This window comes from Grammomys surdaster, unplaced genomic scaffold (genome assembly GCF_004785775.1).
Source record: "Grammomys surdaster isolate TR1022 unplaced genomic scaffold, NIH_TR_1.0 207253, whole genome shotgun sequence".
NCBI lineage: Eukaryota > Metazoa > Chordata > Mammalia > Rodentia > Muridae > Grammomys > Grammomys surdaster.
In genome coordinates this window covers 1-20,880 of record NW_021624100.1, presented here as the reverse complement: position 1 = coordinate 20,880, position 20,880 = coordinate 1, and the positions used below count along the sequence as shown (strand labels likewise).

The window sequence follows — 20,880 nt, the reverse complement described above, 5'->3', positions numbered from 1 at the left end:
TCCTAAAAAGCCCTTAAAAACAGTGATCACAGGGATATTCATGGAACGTTGCTTATCGCCTTGCTTGTTCTTTGACTATTTGTGTTTAGTGTCTTGCTTGTTCCTTGACTATTTGCATCTATTGTATTGCTAGTTCCTCAACGTAGAACTGACCTTAATACTTGCATGTAATTAAAATGGTATAAAAGCAAGAAGGAGGAGGGGGCATGGGATAGGGTGCTTCTAGAGAGGGGGAATGGGGAAAGGGGATGACATCTGAAATGTAAATAAATAAAATATCCAATAAAAAAAGAAAAAAGAAAATAAAACTTAATAAAGAATACCTCTGAAGAAAAGAGAAGCTGAAATAAAAATCCAAATTAAAAACTTGGAAAATAAAGCAAAATGATCATAGGAAAGCCTTACCAATAGATTAGGCAAAGTTAAATATAGAATATCAGATGTTTAGACACAGGAGAAGAGATGGGTCATCCCATCAAAAACGTGTTAAATCTTCAAACAAACAGAAAACCTAGAATGTGGCATGGCAGAGGGATAGATGTCCTCCTTGCCTTTGCAGCTTGGGGCCAGCAAGAGAGCTAACCTTGAGATCATGAGAGTAGGAGAGCTAACCTTTCCCCTACCAGCTGCAGCAGGCCCTGTACCTTGCCTGGGCAGGACTATAAAGCTGGCTGTGTTGGCAAAGGGTCAAGTAAGCCACCCCTAGAACATGAGGTCAGGAGAGCTGAGCCTGCCATTGGATTACTGCAGCATTGAGTGAGCTAGCCCTGGTGGTGTAGGTACAGGTGAGCTGGCAAGTTGATCAGCTCAGCTACCTCCCAGGCCCATATCCAGGGTTTTGAGTTGGGCCACCCCAACATTTACTTCATCTATGATATGTAGAGTGAGGGAAAAGAATGGACTTGCAGATCCAAAAATGAAGGATCCCCATGACACAGGGCAACAACAGGATATCTGAGGGAAGTCCTGGTGAGGATCCAGTATTGATGGTGTAGCAGAAGCCAGAGGCTGCACAATAGACCAATGACTCACAGTAATGAACATTTGTTAGTAAGGGTGTCTGGACAAAAGGGAATACTGTGGGACACACTGTGACACACTACAGCTTTCATGACAAGCTTTATTTTTAATTCTATCTTGTCTTAGTTAGGGTTTCCATTGTTATAAAGAGACACCATGACCAAACCAACTTGTATAAAGAACATTTAATTGGGGCTGGCTAACAGGTTCTGAGGTTCAGTTCATTATCATCATGGCAGGAAGAATGGCAGCATCCAAGCAGGCATAGCACTAGAGGAGTTGACATATTGTTCTGAAGGCAAACAGGAAAAGACTGGCTTCCAGGCAGCTAGGAGGAAGGTCTCTCAAAGCCCTCCCCCACAGTGACACACTTCCTCTACCAAAGCCATACCTACTCCAACAAGGCCACACTTCTAATAGTGCTACTCCCTGAGCCAAGCATATATTCAAACCATCACATATCTTCTTTTCTTTTGAGGAGGAGGTTGCAAGGATAGAGAGTGGATACAAGGGACAGAGAGATGAGTAGGAGTGGGGTGCATGATATGAAATTCACAAAGAATCAATAAAAAGTTTTAAAAAACAGAAAAATCAAAATCAGGATTGAAATTAATGAAATGGAAATGAAAAGAACAATCAGAAAAGTGACTGGAATAGTTATTTGAAAAGATTAACAAAATTGACAAACTTTAGCCAACTTAATCAAAAGAATCAAATTCATAAAACCAGAGACTGAAAGACAAATATTACAATAGATATTGAGGAAATTCAACCTTCAAAATCTATCTTACTAAAATGAAAGAAAAGAAATAGATACATTTTACATGTATATGTATATGTATATGTATATGTATATACTCTACAAAAATGAAATCAAGATGCAGCAATTTAAATAGACATGTAACGACCAATGAGATAGAAGCAGTAATTAAAAGTATACAACTGAAAAAGCCCAGGGCCACGTGGATAAAAAAAAGCAGAATTCTACCAGATCTTCAAAGAAGAACTAACAACACTCACATTATTCCATAAAATATAAAAAAGCAATTTAAATGAATCTTAAGACAGGATTTTAAAATAGCAATTATGACTATGTCCCTAGACCTTAAAAAGAATATGAATAAATGCCAGAATAAAAACTATAAAAATGCAAACAGTTAAATAAAATAATAAAATACAAGTGAAATATGAACACAGAATTAGAATTGCTAAAGAAAATCCAAACTGGAATAAAACAGGAAACACTCAGGAAGTAAGAACACACACTCAAAAAAAAAAAAAAAAGACCCACCCACAGATTAAAAGACATGGAAGAGAGAATTTCAGGCCTTGAAGACAGGAGAAGAAATGGATAAATCAGTCACAGAAAATGTAAATCTATACAACCACAACAACAGTAAAATCTAGATACAAAACATGGAGGAAATCTGGTACACTATGAAAGGACCAAACATATAAATAATAGATACAGAAGAAAAGAGACCTACCTAGGTCAAAGGCATGGAAAATAAAGTCATAAAAGAAAAATTCCCAAATCTAAATAAAGAGATGCCTATCAAGGTGCAGGAGACTACAGAACACCAAATAGACAGGGCCAGAAAAGAAACTCCCTATGATAGACGATAATCACCTGCAAGGGGAAAAGCACAAGTCACAGAAAGGCCGGCCTGTCACAATAGCACCTGGCTTTTCAGTGAAGACTGTGCAAGCTGGAAGGGCTTGGACAGATGTTTCACAATCTCTAAGAGACCACATGCCAGCCCAGACTACTACACCCATCAGAACTTCCAATCACAATGGAAGGAGAAAAAACAAAATTTCATGACAAAAACCCATTTGAACAACTTCTGTCCAACAATCTATCTCTATAGACAATGTTAGAAGGAATAATTCAGTCTGAAGAGAAGATCAACTACACTCAAACACAATCAATCCCAGAACAGTTAACCAAAAGAGGTCTCAAACAAACAACAGAACAGGAATTAATAAGCACTACTGAATGAGAACTCTCAGTGTTACTGGTCTCAACTTCTCAATTAAAAAGAAAAATATACAGACTAGCAGACAGGATTAGAAACAGAATCCACCTTTCTGCTGCTTCTAAGAAACAGCAAATGATCAAGGACAGAAACCATCCTAAGGTAAAAGGATGGAAAAAGGTATTCCAAAAAAAAAAAAACAAAACAAAACCAAGAAGTTAAAGCCACATAGCAATGTAGTATCTGGCAAAAATAGATTTCAAAACAAAATTAATCAGAAGATAGGGAAGAACACTACACACACTACTGAAAAGAAAGTTTACCATGAGATATTACAACTCTAAACATTTATTCACAAAACTTCCATTTCATAAAACAAGCACTACTATATCTAACCACACATTGGTGTCCATCTCACCAGTAGACAAATTATCGAAGCAAAAATTAAATAAGGAAACTGGAATTAAAACTGGATAATATCATAAAACAAATGGGTCTATAAGGCATCTACAGAACACTATACCTACACACTAACAGATCCACATTTGTCTCAGGAGCTCATAGAATCTTCTCCAAAACTGACCACATGCTAGGATACAAAGCAAGACTCAATACAGGAAAAGTTGAAAAAAGTCCTATATCAATCTGACAACAGAAAGTATGCAAACTCATGGGAACTAAACAACTCACTACTGAATGAAAATTAAGACTGGAATCAATAAACAAAATTAAAAACGTTTTAGCTTTGTTTTCTAGTAAAAGGATACAAAGAAAGGCCATTGACAAAATCCAACATTCCTTGTTGATAAGATGTCCTCGAGAGACTAAGGACACAAGGGACTTTCCTGAACAATAACGGCAGGTTACAGGACGCCCACCGCCAACAGCAATCTTTAAAAATATTAAAAACTAAATAGTAAATGATCCAACAATTTTACTTTTGTCACATTTTATTTTTGTCACATTGTTACATTCATAGTCACAGCAATTTTATGACAGCTAAAATGTGGAATCCACCCATGTGTGCAGGCTGTGAGTGGATAAGCAACCTTTAGGCTATGTAAACAGTGGGGTGTTGTGAGATTTACAAAGGAATTCTGACATGTGTGATAATACAAATGAACCCTGAAGATTTTATCAGTAAAATATACCATCCCAAGAAAACAAATATTACACATGAGGTAATTAAGTCATAAACTGTAGAGATGAGAAATAAAATAATATTTGCCAGAGACTGTAGGTGGGTAGAAAATAGAGAGATGGTGAATATTTGTGGCACTGTGGTTGTGTTTGTTTTGACACCTTTAGGACAAGCTTTCACTACAATGCCCAAACTACTTTTTAAAGGCTTAAACACATATAATCCTCCTGTCTCAGTTCCTTAGTCTCGGCCTACCTAGGAGTTACAACTATAGGTACATGCCACCTAGCTTTCCCACTGAGGAGCCAATGAATTAAAACCTTTGGTCTGGCAAAGTGAAGAGCTACAGATAACTAGTAACGGACGTGGACATGGCTGCCCAGCATGTGAGTGTAGGGAACACTGTGAAACTACACATTTAAAAATGACTAAACTCCAGGACTGCTGGCATGTGCACGGAATCTAGTATCTGATTCCATCGAGATTGAAGTGAATCTAGATTGAGGCAGGATGGTCTTGGATTTCAGGACAGCCTGAGACACATAGTAGGACCCTGTCTCAAAAACACAGATTGCTGACCAGGGCACAGTGGCACAGAGGCAGAAACAACCCAATGGAAGTTCAAGGGCATCCTCAGCCATATAATGAGTTAGAAACCAGCCTAGACTGTACAAGATCCTGTCTTAAACAATAATAAAAATATAGTTAAGAAGACTTTTTATGTGCACTTTACCACAACGAAAAGTCTTTTAAAATGTAAACAAATGTGTCAGTAGTTTATACTCTTAGGCCTCACAAAGAAAAGGAAAGCAAATCCTGTGCGTCTCAAAAAAAAAAAAAAAAAAAAAAGTCTACAACATGGCAAACTTTTTTAAAACTCCAGAGCTACAGAGAGCACACCTTGGCTGAGTTTACTGCTACTGGTCTGGGTATTAAAACACAAAAGAAAGATAAAGTCTTGTTTCCTTCCAAGGCATCTTCAGTGTGCTACTGCTTGAAAAAGAATGTATTAGTTAGAGCCTCTTCTGCTACTTTGTATAGAAAGGGCTGGGCCTAGAGATTATCCTTGTCTTTGTTCAGAAATAATAAGTTCATCAAAAAGAAATCCTTACCACTCTGCCTTGATATCAGATCAAATATTAAACACTCCTCAGGGCCCACCCAGCAGCCCACTGCAACTTTACAATGGCCAGCCTCCAGTGAAGGGGTTAATTCTTCTATAATGTTGTCTTTTCTGAGAGACATGAAATACCCACTTGAGATTGTTTATTTCCCTTGCAGTCAGGTCACAAACTGTTCTCTAGAATGAATCATTCAGGGGCGTTTACCCTACACATACCACAGAGAACGCCGTCTAGCTCCCCTTGAAAACTCACATGCGGTATATGGAGCCGTGGCTTACCTATTCTCTTCCCTGCTGCTGCATTACTTCCACTCATTCCAATACCACGGGCAGACTACAATTAAAACACAGAACACCTGCTGAGGTGAGTCAATGCAGAACAGGTCACAGGGCATCAAATACCTTAGTATTCTATTACTAAAATGCAGACAGGTACCCAGTGTAGATTATGTGCTCTATTTTTGTTTAAATTCACTTGAAATCTAATCTTACTTCTTGTGCTTATTATTTATCTGTAAAAGAATAAAATTTGGTGGCTTAGGTAAGAGTCTGGATACTGGAAAAAGCCTTAATGAAACTATGTAAAACTGAAAACTACAGAGTAATAGTGAACACAGCAGTGATGCCTGTAATTCCAGCACTCAGGAGCTAAAAGCAGGACCAGAATTCGAGGTCATCCTCGAAGTCTCAGGCCAACCTGAGCTACATGAGAACCTGTCTCAAAATATGAAAAAACAAAAAACAAGCATCAAATAGATTTCCTACATGTTAGATAAGTATTTTAGTGAAATTTATGGGAAAACAATTCAATTGTAAGCATTTTTATTTATATAAATAAAACTCTAACTTTGAAATAGTCATTCCATACACAACTAACTAGAAGAACAAATTGAAAAGAGAATACTTACTAGAAAAAAATCTGTAGGTTCTGACTGGGGAGAACTTTTCCTAATGTTTTCATCCTGAAAATGCTGGAAGTTTGTAGACAACCCAATTCCAGAGGACCGAAGCCTGCCTGCCCCACGTGTGCCCTGCAAACTGTCTCTGCTTGCACTCCGAGCCAGTGAAGCCAAAAAGCCACTATTGTTTACACAACCAACAGGCTCTTTGGAAGCTTTGTTAGCCATTTCTGTAATATCTCGGGCTTCCACTTTAGAAATAACGTCAGATCTTTTTCCAGGCGAATCGACTTTAACACCACGAAAGCGAGCAGTCCTAGAGAAAGAAGAATCTGCTATGGTTCGAATGTCCAATTCCCGCAGGGTGTTTTGTGAAGTAGACGCTGAGGGGTTGCCTGGCTCAAAACACTTCGACTGTCTCTGTGGCTTCACCAGAGAATTATGTAGTGACACTGGTGCAGCACAGAGAAGAGGTGACAGGAGTCTGTTCTTGTGAGAGCTTGGCTCTCGGTGGTTAAGAACTGCATTGTCTCCTGGGTCACTGCTCAGCACTCTTGCCACGTGGCTCAGAGGCTGCTCCGCTGCCCTCAGTCCTCCATCACTTTTAGTGAGTGGGAACTCTGGCGTTACCTTCCCTAACCCTTCTACACCACTGCTCTGCTCGGCACCATTTCCTTCTGCAAATGGAGCAAAAGCACCTACTTCTGGCAGGAGCAACTCGTCAGCTCCACACTCTTCTGACCGTGGAAATAAGACAACATCATCCTCGTTATTAGATGACAAGTTTCCTGAAAGGTGCTTGGTCCGCCTACGCAGGGATGATCCAAAATGAAGAACAGAATCTGCAAGCTCTTTGTCATTTTCCAGTTCTATATGGGTCAACTGAGGAAGCAGCCTGATACTACTCGTGGAGTGAGAGAGCATGTTAATCTCCCAGTTATCATCATCCTTCAGCATCTCATTCCTGAGAGATGACACTGGTCTATCAGCAGGGGCCTGAGCTGCAGGACTTGTGCCTGCATTCCTGGATGTTTCAGGGAGATATGCATTCCCAGAAGGTAAACAAGACTGCCCAATATGAGGGAGGACTCTTAGCAATCTGTGCCGGGCTGCTGCTGTAGAACTGCTGGACGGCCGAGGAGCTATAGGTGGGCGAGGTTTTACCTTGACAACTTTCTTAGGCTACAAGAAAAGAGTGCACATGTAATTCCTCAACATAGTTATTTCTGTCCATCAGCAATAATCAGTGGAGAAAATGTTACTTACCATATTGCCATTCTGTTACCTCAATTTACAGTGCTCAAAAAAGCTGGGTGTGGTGTCACACCTGTAATGCTAGCACCTGGGAGGCTGAAGCAAGATGTCTGTCATAAGTTTGAGGCCAGCCTGTCTGGTTTACAGAATCCATTCCATGCCAGCCAAGGCCACAAGATGAGTCCTCTTCTCAATACAAAACAACAATGAAATGCTTTAAAATATTAAAAGTCTTAAGATTATGATTGAGAAGGATTTGTTATATTATTTTATTGAGCATAATTTTCCAAAGATGTTAAAGAAAAATGATTTTGTTTTATTTTCCTCACAACTAATTCTTTCCAAGGCTTTTGTTGTCTTGTGTGTGTTGGTTATGTGTGTTACATGTGTTGTGTGTGTTGGTTATGGGATGCATACAGCATTCTTCCTAGTAAGCTGGCTGTGTAGATGTGTGGGACTCAGGAAAAAGCTAACTAGACTGAAGTGTGACTTGTAAAGGCTGTCCTGACCCTTCAATGGTTTCTGTGGACCTATATTTCAGGGTTCCCACCCTTACCCTTACCCGTCACAGTAGTAATTGTGCCTCAGCTACTTCTGCAACCAAAGTGGTTTATACTGAATATCTCCTTTTCTTCTGAGTCTGAAATGTACACATACATACCTGGCAGAGGGTGCATATAGCAAAAAGAAAAAAAATCCTTTTTCTAAAATGGAAAAGAATCCCTCATGCACAGTTGCTAACAGAGTCCCCTGAGATGAGATTTCACATGTTATCACAGTTTCTGACACAGAACTCAAGCCTGACTTGTGTTGACATTGGGAGTAGCTTCTACGACGCCTGTGCCTGCTTTGCCTGGATTTGGATCCGTTTGCTTTTCCCTCTGTTAATTTTGCTTTTGCTTCCTTTTGCCATGCTAAGTGTCTTTGTTTACAGTACAACTGCAAACTATATACATGCACCTAAAGAGTCAGTGAACCAAGGACTGGATGTGCCCTCCCCTCCTCCGACACAACGTTTACATACAAGTTATCACAGAAAGGGTGAAGGTGAGAGTTCAAGAGAGGAGTCTTAGCTCTTAAGCACAGGGATGGTCAGCAGAGGCAGGGTGGAAGTCTGCTGACACTCTGGCAGCCTGGCCTGTAAGAAATACACACTGAAAACTCAGTGGGTCCAGTAGAAAAAGCACTGCTGCAGCAGCTGCACAGGATGGAAGGAAGACCCTCGAAAAGTGAGCTGGCTCTTGCAGCCACTCTTACTCTGAAGTCATTGTCTTGCCAATCTACAGCTATATATTTATAAAAAATATTTTTTTAAAAAAAATAAGATTCTTTTCTAGACCTTAGAAATCAAAAATAGTTGCCAAAATCTAAATAGCAACATACCCTCCCAAATAAACACATAGACATCCAAAGAGTTCAACAATACAAGCAAATGAAATTACCCATGAACCAAATTGTCAACAAACAAGGAGGCAAAGAATGCAAAGTTCTAATTAACGTAAGGTTTAAAACATTCAGCTGTTGAAGGCTCATATGCAAAGCTGATATCTGTGGTAATGAGCGAGGATGTAGAGCTTCAAAACAAAGAGAGGTAGGACATCCTAGGGAGGACAGAACCAAAGTAAAACTCCTACCTGTATAAAACTAAAAAATGTCTTCTAATAGCTGGGATACCAGAATGGGCAAGTTGAAGCCAAAAGGAAACAACCCGAAGTTATGCTAAAAATTAAAATTTTAAGGAGGCTCTACTGTGCAGAGAGGGGTAAATTAGAAGGAAGAAGAATCCATTTAAAAACGTTTTACTGAAGGTAAGTAAGGAAGCATGAAAAGAAAAGCTAGGACCCTAAAGAAAAAATGCATAAATCACAGAATCAGAAAATCCACCTACTCTCCCCTGCAATGGGAGTGATTAAAAACCAAACACACAAAAAAGCACCCTTGAAATAAGTTACCTCCTATATACCACCCTTACTCTGTGTATTATAGCCCATGACTCTTAATGCTTACCCTAATAACATTATAAGAAAAAGAACAGAAAAGGAGGTAACATACCCATATCAGAATAAAACAGAAAGTGAGAGAGAATCAGAACATTTTAGCACATACAAATTCTCCCTTGATACAACATAGCAAAAAAAACAAAAACAAAAAAAAAAAAAACAAAAAAAAAACAAAAAAAACCCTTTACAGCAGTATTCCAATCTGAATTAAATATCTTTACATTAATATTTGTATCTTTTGTTTATTAATGTGCATGGTATATGTGCATACTGGTATATGTGCAAGTACAGGTGTGTGCATGCATGTAGAGGTTAGAAGTGGATATAGGGGTCTTCCTTAATTGTTGTCTTCCTTACTTTTGGGGACAGCATCTCTTTCTGAACATGGAGCTCACTAATTACATTATACTGACTGGCCAGTGAGCTCTAGAGATCAGGATCTGCCTGTCTCAGCTGGTGTTACAGATGCAGGCCATGGTGTCTGGTTCTTTATGTGGGTTATGCAGATCTGAACCCAGGTCCTCATGATTGCATGGTGGGTACTTGAGCCAGTGAGAAATCTCCCCAGCCTGTTTGATTTGGAGAGAGGGTGAGTCAAGCCTGGCCTAGAAATTGTGGATCTTCCTGCTTTAGCCCCTGCACTGTGAGGATTACAGAAGCCTGATATCATGCTCAGCTTTTACAGATAATACTTGAAGAATACATCAACTCATGACCTCAACCAAGAAAAAATGAACCAAAAAACTGTAAGCTAGCCAAGCTTAGAAATAATTAGAAAAAAAATTCAGAATGAAAATTAAACCATAAGATGCCCAAAGAAAATCAGATTCAAGGAGACATTTAATCAACAGTGCTAAGAAAAGGTATAAAAATATCCAAAAGAATGAAAATAAAACAAAGAATTTTAGAAGATAACAGAACATAGTTACTATAAAATAAAGTTCTAACATATATAAAGGAAGTTCACTACAAACAAAATGAAATAAAAAGGTAAACATAAAATTAACAAGTTACAAAAAATACTGAAGTACTCTGTTTTAAAAAAAAACAAACCATAAGGATACATGAAATTGACCCCAAACAGCTAATTTCTAAGTCATACATATACTTTAAAGACAAAAGCCAGGGCTGGAGATGTAGCTTAGGGTACAGTGCTTGCCTGGCCTGCTTGAGACCCAACTAGGGGACTGAAAGGGAAGGAGCATAAGAGGAGGGCACGAGCCGACAGAACCTGCTAACACACACATGGGGTCTCAGCACTCAGTAGAGTGAGGCCCAAAGATCGAAATTTTAAAGCCACTCAGGGTACATAGCAAAAACTCAACTGAAAAAATAAAATTGAATATGAGGGGTGTGGTGGTCTGAGTAAGAATGGCTCCCATAGGTTCACAGATTTAAATGCTTAGAGGGTGGCCCTATTAGGAGATGTGGCATCCTTGCAGTAGGTGTGGCCTTGTTGTAGGTGTGGCCTTGTTGGAGCCCACTGAGGGAAAGCTCTGAGGTTTTAAAAGCTCAAGTTAGATCCAGTGTTACACCCTCTTCCTGCTGCCTACTGATCCAGATATAGAACTCTCAACTTCTCCAGCACCATGTCTGCCTCTGTGGCACCGCGCTCTCTTCCATGATGATGATAATGGACTAAACCCCAGGAAACTGTAAGCCAGCCCCAATTAAACGCTTTCTTTTTTAAGAGTTGTCATGGTCATGGTGTCTCTTCACAGTGATGGAACACTGACTAAGACAGGGACAAATATAACATTATTTAAATGAAGTAATTTACAAAGAAAAGTGGAGTGTAGTGGTGAGATGCCTTTTCAACCACAGTATAAAAAGGAAAGCAGCTGCAGAACAGTGTTAAAGCCTAAATCTTTCCTATCTGAATAACCCATCACTTGACAAGCCAGAGAAATGATCCTCAAAGTACTGTTAAATTATCACTTGTTTTTTCCCTTAAGTTTTAGAGTTCTGAAAATTCAGTATTTACAAATCTAACCTTTCCTTTTCTTTCCTTGGAATTTATTAAGATATGCAACTAACAAAAAGGTATGGGGAAAGTTTAGCAAAAAGTCTCTTAGCAGTAATGGCATTAACACTAAAACATCAGTAGGGATATGGATAGGAAAATTATTTATGTTCCATTTTCTTTAAAAGTAGGACTGCTGTTCATATAAACAATGAGACAGAATAGAGAAAAGAGAAAACCAACTAAGTTTTCTGACTGTCGCTTAGCTAGCATGCAGGAGGCAAAAGGGGTCAGGTCTGGGGCTGACATCAGAAAAGCGAATGGTGAAGACGAAGTCCAGAAGCTGGGGGGTGGTGGTGGTTCACACTTTTAAGAAATACTTCTGTGAGTTTGAGGCCAGCCTGGTCTACAGAACCCAAGACAGCCAGGACTACACAGAGAAACCCTGTCTCAAAAAAAAAAAAAAAAAAAAAAAAAAAAAAAAAAAAAAAAAAAAAAAACCAATAAAACCAACCAACCAACCAACCAACCAAACAGCAAACAGTCCAGGACAGCAAGCATCACTCCCTGACCTTTATGATTAGCACAAAACTGCTACAGATATTTGTCAAATCACATAGCAAATGCTCCCTTAAGATGAACAGAAATCTGTCATGGGTTTTCATGGATCATGGGTCTTATTCCAGAAGAAATCAAACTGATAAAAAAAAAAAAAGGGAATCATCTCATCTCTAAGCAACCAATCAATAGGGTAGTCCTTATACATAGATACCTGTCAAACTTTTACTCTGAAGTTAAGAGAATTAACTATCTTTTGAATATATATTGGACATACATGGAAAATATCAGATCTCTAATAATTAAATTCTAAACATCAGAACTGTAGATAATATTGTCTGATTTCCATGCAATAAAACTAAAAAACACAATGAAAAGTCAAAAAAACTTCAGCCACCAAAACTCACCTAAATCTACTCAACCACTTTGGGGCTAACAAGGAAATTCTAATCTAATACACCTTTGTGTGACATTTCTATCAAAGCAGTGTAAACTATATCTAATCATAGTGTAATTCAGACGAATCAAAACTGAGAGATAACTTACAAAATGATGGACTTATACTCCTCAAAATATCTAATATGACCGTCACTTGTGTACCCAATTGCTGAGCCCACCAGATTCCAGTGGACAAGTCCAAATTCAAGGGGCCTTGACAGCTCCAATTAGACTCAGGAGTTATAACATAAAACAGACACAGAGGAGGAGGGAGACTGGACAGGAATGGTATGGAAATAAGGAAGGGTTACTATGCATCATGTACATGTGCCAAATTATCACACACACACACGCACGAAGCCAAAGTCTTAAAGAGGTATTTGTACCCATGGCATTCACAAGTCCACTGAGAGGTGAATGAATGAACAAAACATGGTACATACATGCAGTCTAAAAAGAAAGGAGATTCTGACATGTGCTGTACCATGGATGAACCTCAGAGATGTCATACTATTTAAATAATCTAGCCACATACACTCTATTTCCCTTATGCATGCTATCTACAGTAGACAAATTCATGGAAATGGGAAATGGACGAGATTAAAGGGAGGGGTACTAAGAAGCTGGTCTTAAGGAATACCAAAATTCTGTTTTGGAAGACAAAGTTCTGAAGACTAACTGAACTAAGATGAAAACATACTTATTAACACCACTAACAGGGTTACATATGGACACAATTAAAGCTCACATGGCTGCACATTTCTGTAGTACTGACAGATAGGAGATAGAAGAGATTTATGAGTTCAAGACCAGCCTTAACTGCACAGTGGGTTTGGGGCTAGCCTAGGCTATGTGAGACTCTGTCAACTAAATAAATAACTAAATAAGATGGATAGTAAATATTATATATTTTACCATTATGTAAAATAAAAATAACTTAAAACACTAAGTAGGTGATAATATCCTCTCTGTGGAATTCATTCAATCTTACTGTATGACAAAAGAAAATTAAAAATCACTTCCTTCAGATAAATAAAACTCCTAAGAAAAATATTTAGAAACAAAAAAGAAAACCATCATAACCAAGAGTGGGTCATGCCAACAATGCAAAAATTATTTCATATTCTTAAAAAGTCACTTAGCCTGCATTACCAGAATTGTTTTACCCAATGTGTAACCTATTTCAACTTCTCTTTCTATTTCTTGTTGACCTATGAGTTACTCAGAAGTGTTTTATTTTGAAATATCATATTTTTCAGGTATCTATTACTGATTTCCAGCTTTATTCTTTGTAAACCAGAGTTTTTTTGATTATTTTAATCTTTCTGAAATTTATTAGAATTTATTTTTGTATAAAATACTATATTTTGTTTTTTCTTTTCTTCCTTTTACTCTCTTTCTTTCTTTTTTTGATAAATGTTGTAATGTATTCCCTTAAAGAGTAATGTATATTCTGTTGTTGGGTGAAGCATTGTGCAGATGCCAACCGCATCAAGTGAGTTGATAATGGTCTTCAGGTCCTCTCAGAAACCTTTCCAATTCTCTGTTCTACCAGTTATGCTAAGAGTGGAAATCTTTGAAGATAAGCATGCATCTATTTCTTGTAGGTTTGCTTCATATATTTCACAGTTCTATTACTGCATATAAATAAAAATTATAACATAACTTTTTTGGTCAATTGTTCATCATATGATTTAAAAATAAGATCTTTACACATGCTTTTTTAAAAAAAATCAGATGAATTATAGATTTAAACTAGAAAGAAACAAATCACCTAAAGGTTTTGGAGAAAACCATAAAAGCTTATCTTCAAGACCTGTGATAGGAAAGTATGTCATAAAAAATTATTAAATACTAATCATAGAAGCATAACTGCTAAATTGTAATATGCTAAAATTAACAATACTCATCAAAAGTAGATGAAAGAGTATGCCATGGAGTATTGAAAACTACAAACCATCCATCTGACAGAGACCTTCTATCACACATAAATGTATATGTACTGGTTGCTTTTAGATGGGTCTCATGTCACCCAGACTATATTCAAGCATGCTACAATGAGGCTGACTCTGAACTCGGATGCTCCCGCCTTCACCTCCCAAGGCCAGGGATTACATGACTATGTAATCACACTCAGCTCCAAAGTACTCTTTTTAAATGTCTACAAACCAATAAAAGCAAGGTAACCTAATTTTAAAATGAGCAAAATATGTGGCAATGCAAAAAAAAATAAACAGAATTTTAACCAAATGAAGAGTGAACACTTTTTAAGTAAACACTTTTCATTATAAGAAAAATTAAGTAAAACCCAATACAGAATCCTAAGAATAGTTAAGATGAAAACAGTGATGACTTTAAGTGTTAGCAAGGACAGGGCACAAATCAGAGCTCTCTGTTATTGATGGAATCTGACCTGCTTGTAAACCTATGTAAACTATCACTATAACTTTTGTTTGTCAGTTTTGAGACAGGGTCTCACTACATAGCCTAAACTGGCATAGAATTTATTTAGGCAGGCTAAGCTAAAACTCATGATCTCCTCCCTACACCGCACAAAGGATGCTGTGATGCTCACAAGTACCTGGCTATATGGCATAAAACAGGTTATCTTTCCTGACTCTAAATTTTCTGTGAAGTATACAATCCAAAAAATAAAGTGCACATGTCAAAGAATGTATAGGCATACTCCAAGTGGTTTTGTTAATATAAAAGCCATAACTGAGACACCTGAATGCTTGCTTATCATAGAAAAGAGAAACAAAAAGGAGATTCACAGTGTAGTTTAAATAATATTTAAAATAAATTTAAAAGAATTTTTACATTTTATATTGAAGAAAATAAGCCAGAATTTATAAGAGGCTGTATTGTCTTGTTTCTATTTATATAAAGTTTCATAGCACACTTAGTTGTGGGAATGAATATATATATATTCATATTCTTTATTTTAGGAAAGATTATGAGTGATTTTTTTTTTTACAGAATTAGGCAGTGGAACAAGGTGTGGCTATGCATGCTTTTAATCCCAGCACTCAGAAGGCAGAGGCAGGAGAATCTCTGTGAGTTTGAGGCCAGCCTATAGAGTGAGTTCGAGGCCAGCCTATAGAGTGAGTTCCAGATCAGCGTGGCAAATACATTGAGAGCCAACCTCAAACAAACAACAGAAGAAAAGAAAAAAAGGGACTACTTTGAGTTATATCTAAATAAGTGCATTTAACTGTAAATTTTACTATTATTTTTTAGGGGGTGATTTGCCATGGCATGCATGGGGAGGTCAGAGGGCAGCTTTCAGAAGTCAGTTCTCTCCTCCTACCTTAATAGGGATTGGCCTTAAGGTTGCAGATTTTTTGTGGCAAGGGCCCTAACTTGCTGGTCCATCTGGCCAGGCTCCAAGCATTACTTTAAAAGTTTGTGTATTTTATATGGGTGGGGGCACTAACAGAGTGAAAGAAAGGAATAGTGCAGCTGTGTTGGATGGAAGAAAGAGCAGAAATGGGGAGAGAGACAGACTTATATCCAGAAACAAAAACAACTGTCAAGAATTTAGAAGACTGAAGTCACTTTGGGATTACTTTAGAAAACTTGCAGTGTCTAGTATCTACTGAAGCTAAACGGTAAATATCCTCTAGGCATGGTGGGAACACACCTAGAATCCAAACATTCAGGAGACTAAGGCAGAAGGATTGCTGGGAGTTCATGGCAGGTCTGGGCTATATGCTAAGCTCTGGACTGGCCTAGGCTGTGGTGTGCCTTTCTCAGTGTCCATAGATCTTGAAATCACATTTTAAAAGGTAATTATTTAAAGATTAAACTATTTTTAATACCCTTTCCATACTACAGCTATGACATTTTAAGGATGAATTATGCCAAATGTGTATAACCCTTTCAGATGTGTTACAAGACTAAAAATCTCAATATTCATTTGTCACATCTTAATAAAGAAGTTGAGGCCAGAAACATGAACTGAGTAATAGTTTATAGTTTTCCACAGTTGCCAGCAGACCTCAGCGCTGTGAGCCCTGCCAGTGTAAGCTAGAGAAACGCTTGACCAAGAGCCAACAGCTTCACCTTTTTGCTGAGATTCATGCTCTCCATCTTAGCCTTCAGCAGCTTCATCTTATTCATAGTTATTGAATTTTCAATGATCTGTTGCCCAGAAGGAGAAGGCTCAGCTTCTTCATCCTCATCTGTATACAAATTATACACAGAGCCACCACTGCAAGGGAAACGATAAGTACTTAAAACATGCTTGGTACCTGCCGAGCACTAAAAGTCCTTAGTACAGGAGCGACTACAGATCCTACCATGTGGGAATCACTAACTTTATTTTGTCATCGTAAATGAAAAAAAAATTTCAAAACATTTCTTTGCCCTAACTGGCCTCAAATGTGGTACCTAGCTGAGGATAGCCTTGCTCTCTTCTGATCCTCCTGCCTCCACTTTCTGATTGCTAGGATTACAGGAGCATGCCACCCATACCAAGTTTTATGTAGTTCAAAGGATTGAATTTTAGGGTGCTTTGTGTGGTAGGCAAGGGTGCTACATACTGAGCTACATATCCACCACATTCAAAACACATTTTGGGGGTTAGGGACACCGTTCAGTGGGTGAATTGCTTGCCTTGCAAACACAAGTACTCAAGTTTAGTTCCCAAAACCATAGTTTACTAACTGGCTTGTTTGTAACCTTAGCACAGGGAGGCAGGGATAGGCCCATACCTGAATCTCACTGGTCTACTGGTCGACCCTGCCCACAGAGCTTTAAGCCAATGAAAGACTCTATTTCAAAAAGGAGGGTGGACAGCTCCTGAAGAACAAACCTGAGGTCTACTTGTGGTTTCTGCATGCAAGGGCAAACATAAACCTACATTAACACACAAGTACACACATTGCACAGACACGCGCACACATTTCTCAGGACAAAGCAACTGGGAAAGCGCTGCAACACTACTTAACACTGCTGAAAATCAAGAACAGCTGAGCTGCTCCAAGGTCACTGCAGTGCATGGACAGCACTGCTGGCACTGCTCGGGCTGTTCTCTATCAGTTACTCCTCACAAACTGTTTCTTTACCAAAACATACAAGGTAGATGTTATGTCCCCTTTTATAAATGGAAAACTGCAAGAAAGAAGTTAAGTGATGGCCCAGGGTTCAGGGGGGAAAGGAGCTTGCCACTAATCATGATTACCTGAGGTCAATCCCAAGCACTCATGGGAAAGAGAAAGTTGTCTTTTATCTCCAGAAGTGGGCAGTGGTATGCACATCCCCACCCCAGCACTAATGAATGCAATGAAAACAGTTAAAGCCCATCATGGTGATGCAACCTTTAATCCCAGCACTCAGGAGGCAGAAGCAGGTGGATCTCTGTACGTTTGAGGCCAGGCTAGCACATATAGTGAACTCAAAGCCGGCCATGGGTACAAAGTGAGACCCTGTCTAAAAAAGAAAAAAAACTTAATGTTTTAAAAATAATATTTCTATTTATTCTTTGTATTTCCATGTATTTTGATTCTTTTCATTACTCTCCCCCAACTCCTCCCAGATCCTAACTTGCCTCCCTGTGCATCCCACTTCATGTTCTCCCGCTTTCAAAAAACAAACAATAAAAGCCATTGAGTGCAGTTGTGTTAGCCTACCCGGGAGTGTGGTTAATACTGTCACTACATTGAAGAAAATGAATTTTCCCTCTCCCAGAAGCTATCTGATGTGAATAACTCCACAGCTAGGGGTGAGTCTTCTAAATGAAATGCACATATCTAAAGCTTAAAGGCTAACACTCACGTATGAGGGAGACCATACAGTGTTTGTCCTTCTGGGTCCAGGTTACCTGACTCAGAATGGTTCCAGTCTCATCCATTCATCTGAAAATTTCATAACTTCATTTTTGTTAACAAATGATTAATATTCCACTCTATACGTGTATCACATTGTCATTGTCCATTGGTGGACATCTAGACTGCTTCCAATTGCAAGCTATTACACAAAAATCAGTGACTGTCAAAGAGCAAGGTTCTCTGTAGTAATGTATACGCTCAAGAGCTGTACAGCTGGATTTTGTGAGGAAGCTGTTTTCAGCTTTTGATTAGCCTCCACATGACTTATTTCATAGTGTTTGTACTAATTTGCATGCTTACAAGATGCAAAGATGTGTTCCCTTCTCCTGCTTCTGCTGTTACTTATTTTGTTAATCTTGATCATTCCAACCTGGCTAAGACGAAATCTCACTTTAGGTTTGTGCTCCCTGATGGCTAAGGATGGTGAACACTTTTCAAAGTGTTTTCAACCATCTGTGATTCATCTTTTGAGAACTCTTTTTAGATCCATACCCCATTTTAACTGCAGTTTTCTAAACATTTGGAGTTGTTTTTTTCCTCCTACAACTTTCCTGTGTGAAACTGGTAAAGAGTTCCCTCTCCTGTGGGCTGCCCTTCACACAGTGTCCTCTGCTGTGCAGAGGCTTTGTTAATGGAGTTCCGTTTGTTTACTCTCTCATCTTAATGCCTGTGCTATAAGGGTCTGGTTCGAAAAGCCCTTTCCTGTGCCTTTATGTTCAATCTTGTTCCCCTTTTTCTTCTCTCAGGTTCACAATAGCAGGTCTTATATTTAGGTTCTTGGTCCACTTGAAACCCATCTTTGTACAAGTTAAGAGAGAAAAATGCAGTTTTATCATCTGACATACAACTATGCAGTTTTACCAGCAAAGTTGTTGAAGATACTCTCTTCACCAATGTGTATTTTTTGCTTCATTATAAAAATAAACTGTCCTTGGATCTCTGGAGGTCTTAAATTCTATTCTATTGATCAATGCCTCTTTTATAATTGAAAGTATTTTGTATGAATACAGGTGTTCTTGCTGAATGTCTGTCTGTGCACCACATGCATACAGTATCCTTCGAGGCCTAATGAAAATGATAAATCAGCATCCTGCAGAAAAAAAACACAAACATGCCCTCTTCCCTATATTAAACACCTGATCTGGATCATGCCATATGCCACTAAGTGGAACCTTTCCTTTCACCTATGCATAAGTATGCCTAGTAATAGAGTGCCATAGACACTCAGCAGAAAGTTCCTTGGCATCCAAATTTTTTTAAAAAAAAATTTAAATAAAAAGAACATAATTAAATGAATTTGTGGTGCATAGGAATATAGCTCCACCATTGTTATTTTATGAAAATATTATTTTAAAGTTCTATGGGCCCCTGCCACAGTCCTTTGTCCTTCACAATTAATTATAAGGAATTTCAGTAATATGGGTAATATTAATTTGCTGCCAAAAGGTCTAAAATGCTCAACTTCAATAGCCAGTTCCATTATATGTTTTATTATTAGATAATTTATTTATCTACATTTTAGATGTCATCGCCTTACCCCATTCCCCCCCCACAAGAAACCCCTTATCCCATCCTCCCTTCTCCTATTTCTGTGAGGGTATGCCCCCACTCATCCACCCACTCCCACCTCCCCACCCTCGAATTCCCCTTCACTGGGACATCCAGCCTTCAAGGGACCAAGGCCCTCCTCTCTCACTGATGCTTGACAAAGCCATCCTCCACTACATATACAGCTGGAGCCATTGGTCCCTCCATGTGGGTTCCCAGGCTAGGTGTTTAGAACCTGAAGTTCTGGTTGCTGAGTGCCCAGACAATGGTGTATTAAACATATGTTTCCAACCCACCTTTGCTTACCTATACCCCAGATGGGACAAGCTGCCTTGCCTCAAGTTTTTACACCTTGTAGAACAGAGAATCAAAAAGAGAAGTTATAATGACACTTGTATTTTTCTTATATTGGAAATAATAGTCTTCATTTGGAAGACTGGTTCTGGACATTTTCAGAGACATATTTGGAAGTTAGCTGCAGTTCTCTATGATGTTACACTAGCAAGAGATAAAGTTGGGACAGGATTTAGATTTCAAACAAGTGTTAGTACATGTGTTAAGGCTCTTTTAATTGTCAAGTTAAAATACTCTTGTTTCTTCTACAATATTTAATGTAAGTTGCATTGATGTATATATTCTAATTGTGTTAATGTGTTGAAACCCGGCATGTCTGTTATGGAGGTCTATCAACCAGCTTCTGTTTTATTGCACTGAGTATCAGAGAACCTTGGGATTCTGAAAAAAGCTTGCAAGTACTGGAAGAAATGAGTCAGGCTTTAAGCAGAAGCAAGAGGGTAATGGGCTTGATTATTGCTGGCATAACAGCTTTAATTACATTAATTGCTAGCACCACTGCTTCTGCAATTGCTTTGATACAAGAAGTTAGGACAGCTACTTTTGTAAATCATTTAGCAAAAAAAATATTACTAATGTGTTGAATATACTAGAGGATTTAGATAGGCATTTGGAACAACAGATTGATACTTTTTATCCTATTCAAATTATTGGAAGGAGGTTCAGAGTTTAAGAGTAAGGAGCCATCTCAAGTGTCATGACAAATACCATTGGATTCATATTAATTCTAAAATTTACAGTGATAGTCATTATAATTAGGAAAAAGTTTAAA

At 38.3% G+C, this 20,880-nt stretch overlaps 1 protein-coding gene across 1 annotated transcript; it reads right to left on the bottom strand.

The window, feature by feature from the left end:
• Positions 1–5,301: 5,301 nt before the first annotated feature.
• Positions 5,302–16,584, bottom strand: LOC114615947 (AN1-type zinc finger protein 4). Its single transcript, XM_028761530.1, has 3 exons — positions 16,441–16,584; positions 6,172–7,344; positions 5,302–5,597 (listed from the first exon to the last, which is right to left on the bottom strand). Exons 1-3 carry the CDS (start codon positions 16,495–16,497, stop codon positions 5,451–5,453), a joined length of 1,377 nt encoding a protein of 458 aa, XP_028617363.1. The 5' UTR covers positions 16,498–16,584; the 3' UTR covers positions 5,302–5,450.
• Between the last annotated feature and the right edge of the window lie 4,296 nt (positions 16,585–20,880).

What these genes read in the sequence shown, in the direction of transcription:
- LOC114615947 (XM_028761530.1), bottom strand. Translation starts at nt 16,497, where the DNA reads ATGAATAAGATGAAGCTGCTGAAGGCTAAGATGGAGAGCATGAATCTC. An exon ending in GCATGAATCTCAGCAAAAAG is followed by an intron (nt 7,345 to 16,440) that starts GTGAAGCTGTTG and finishes CTTTTCTTGTAG; the next exon opens with CCTAAGAAAGTTGTCAAGGT. An exon ending in AACCTACAGATTTTTTTCTA is followed by an intron (nt 5,598 to 6,171) that starts GTAAGTATTCTC and finishes TTTTAATTGTAG; the next exon opens with TCTGCCCGTGGTATTGGAAT.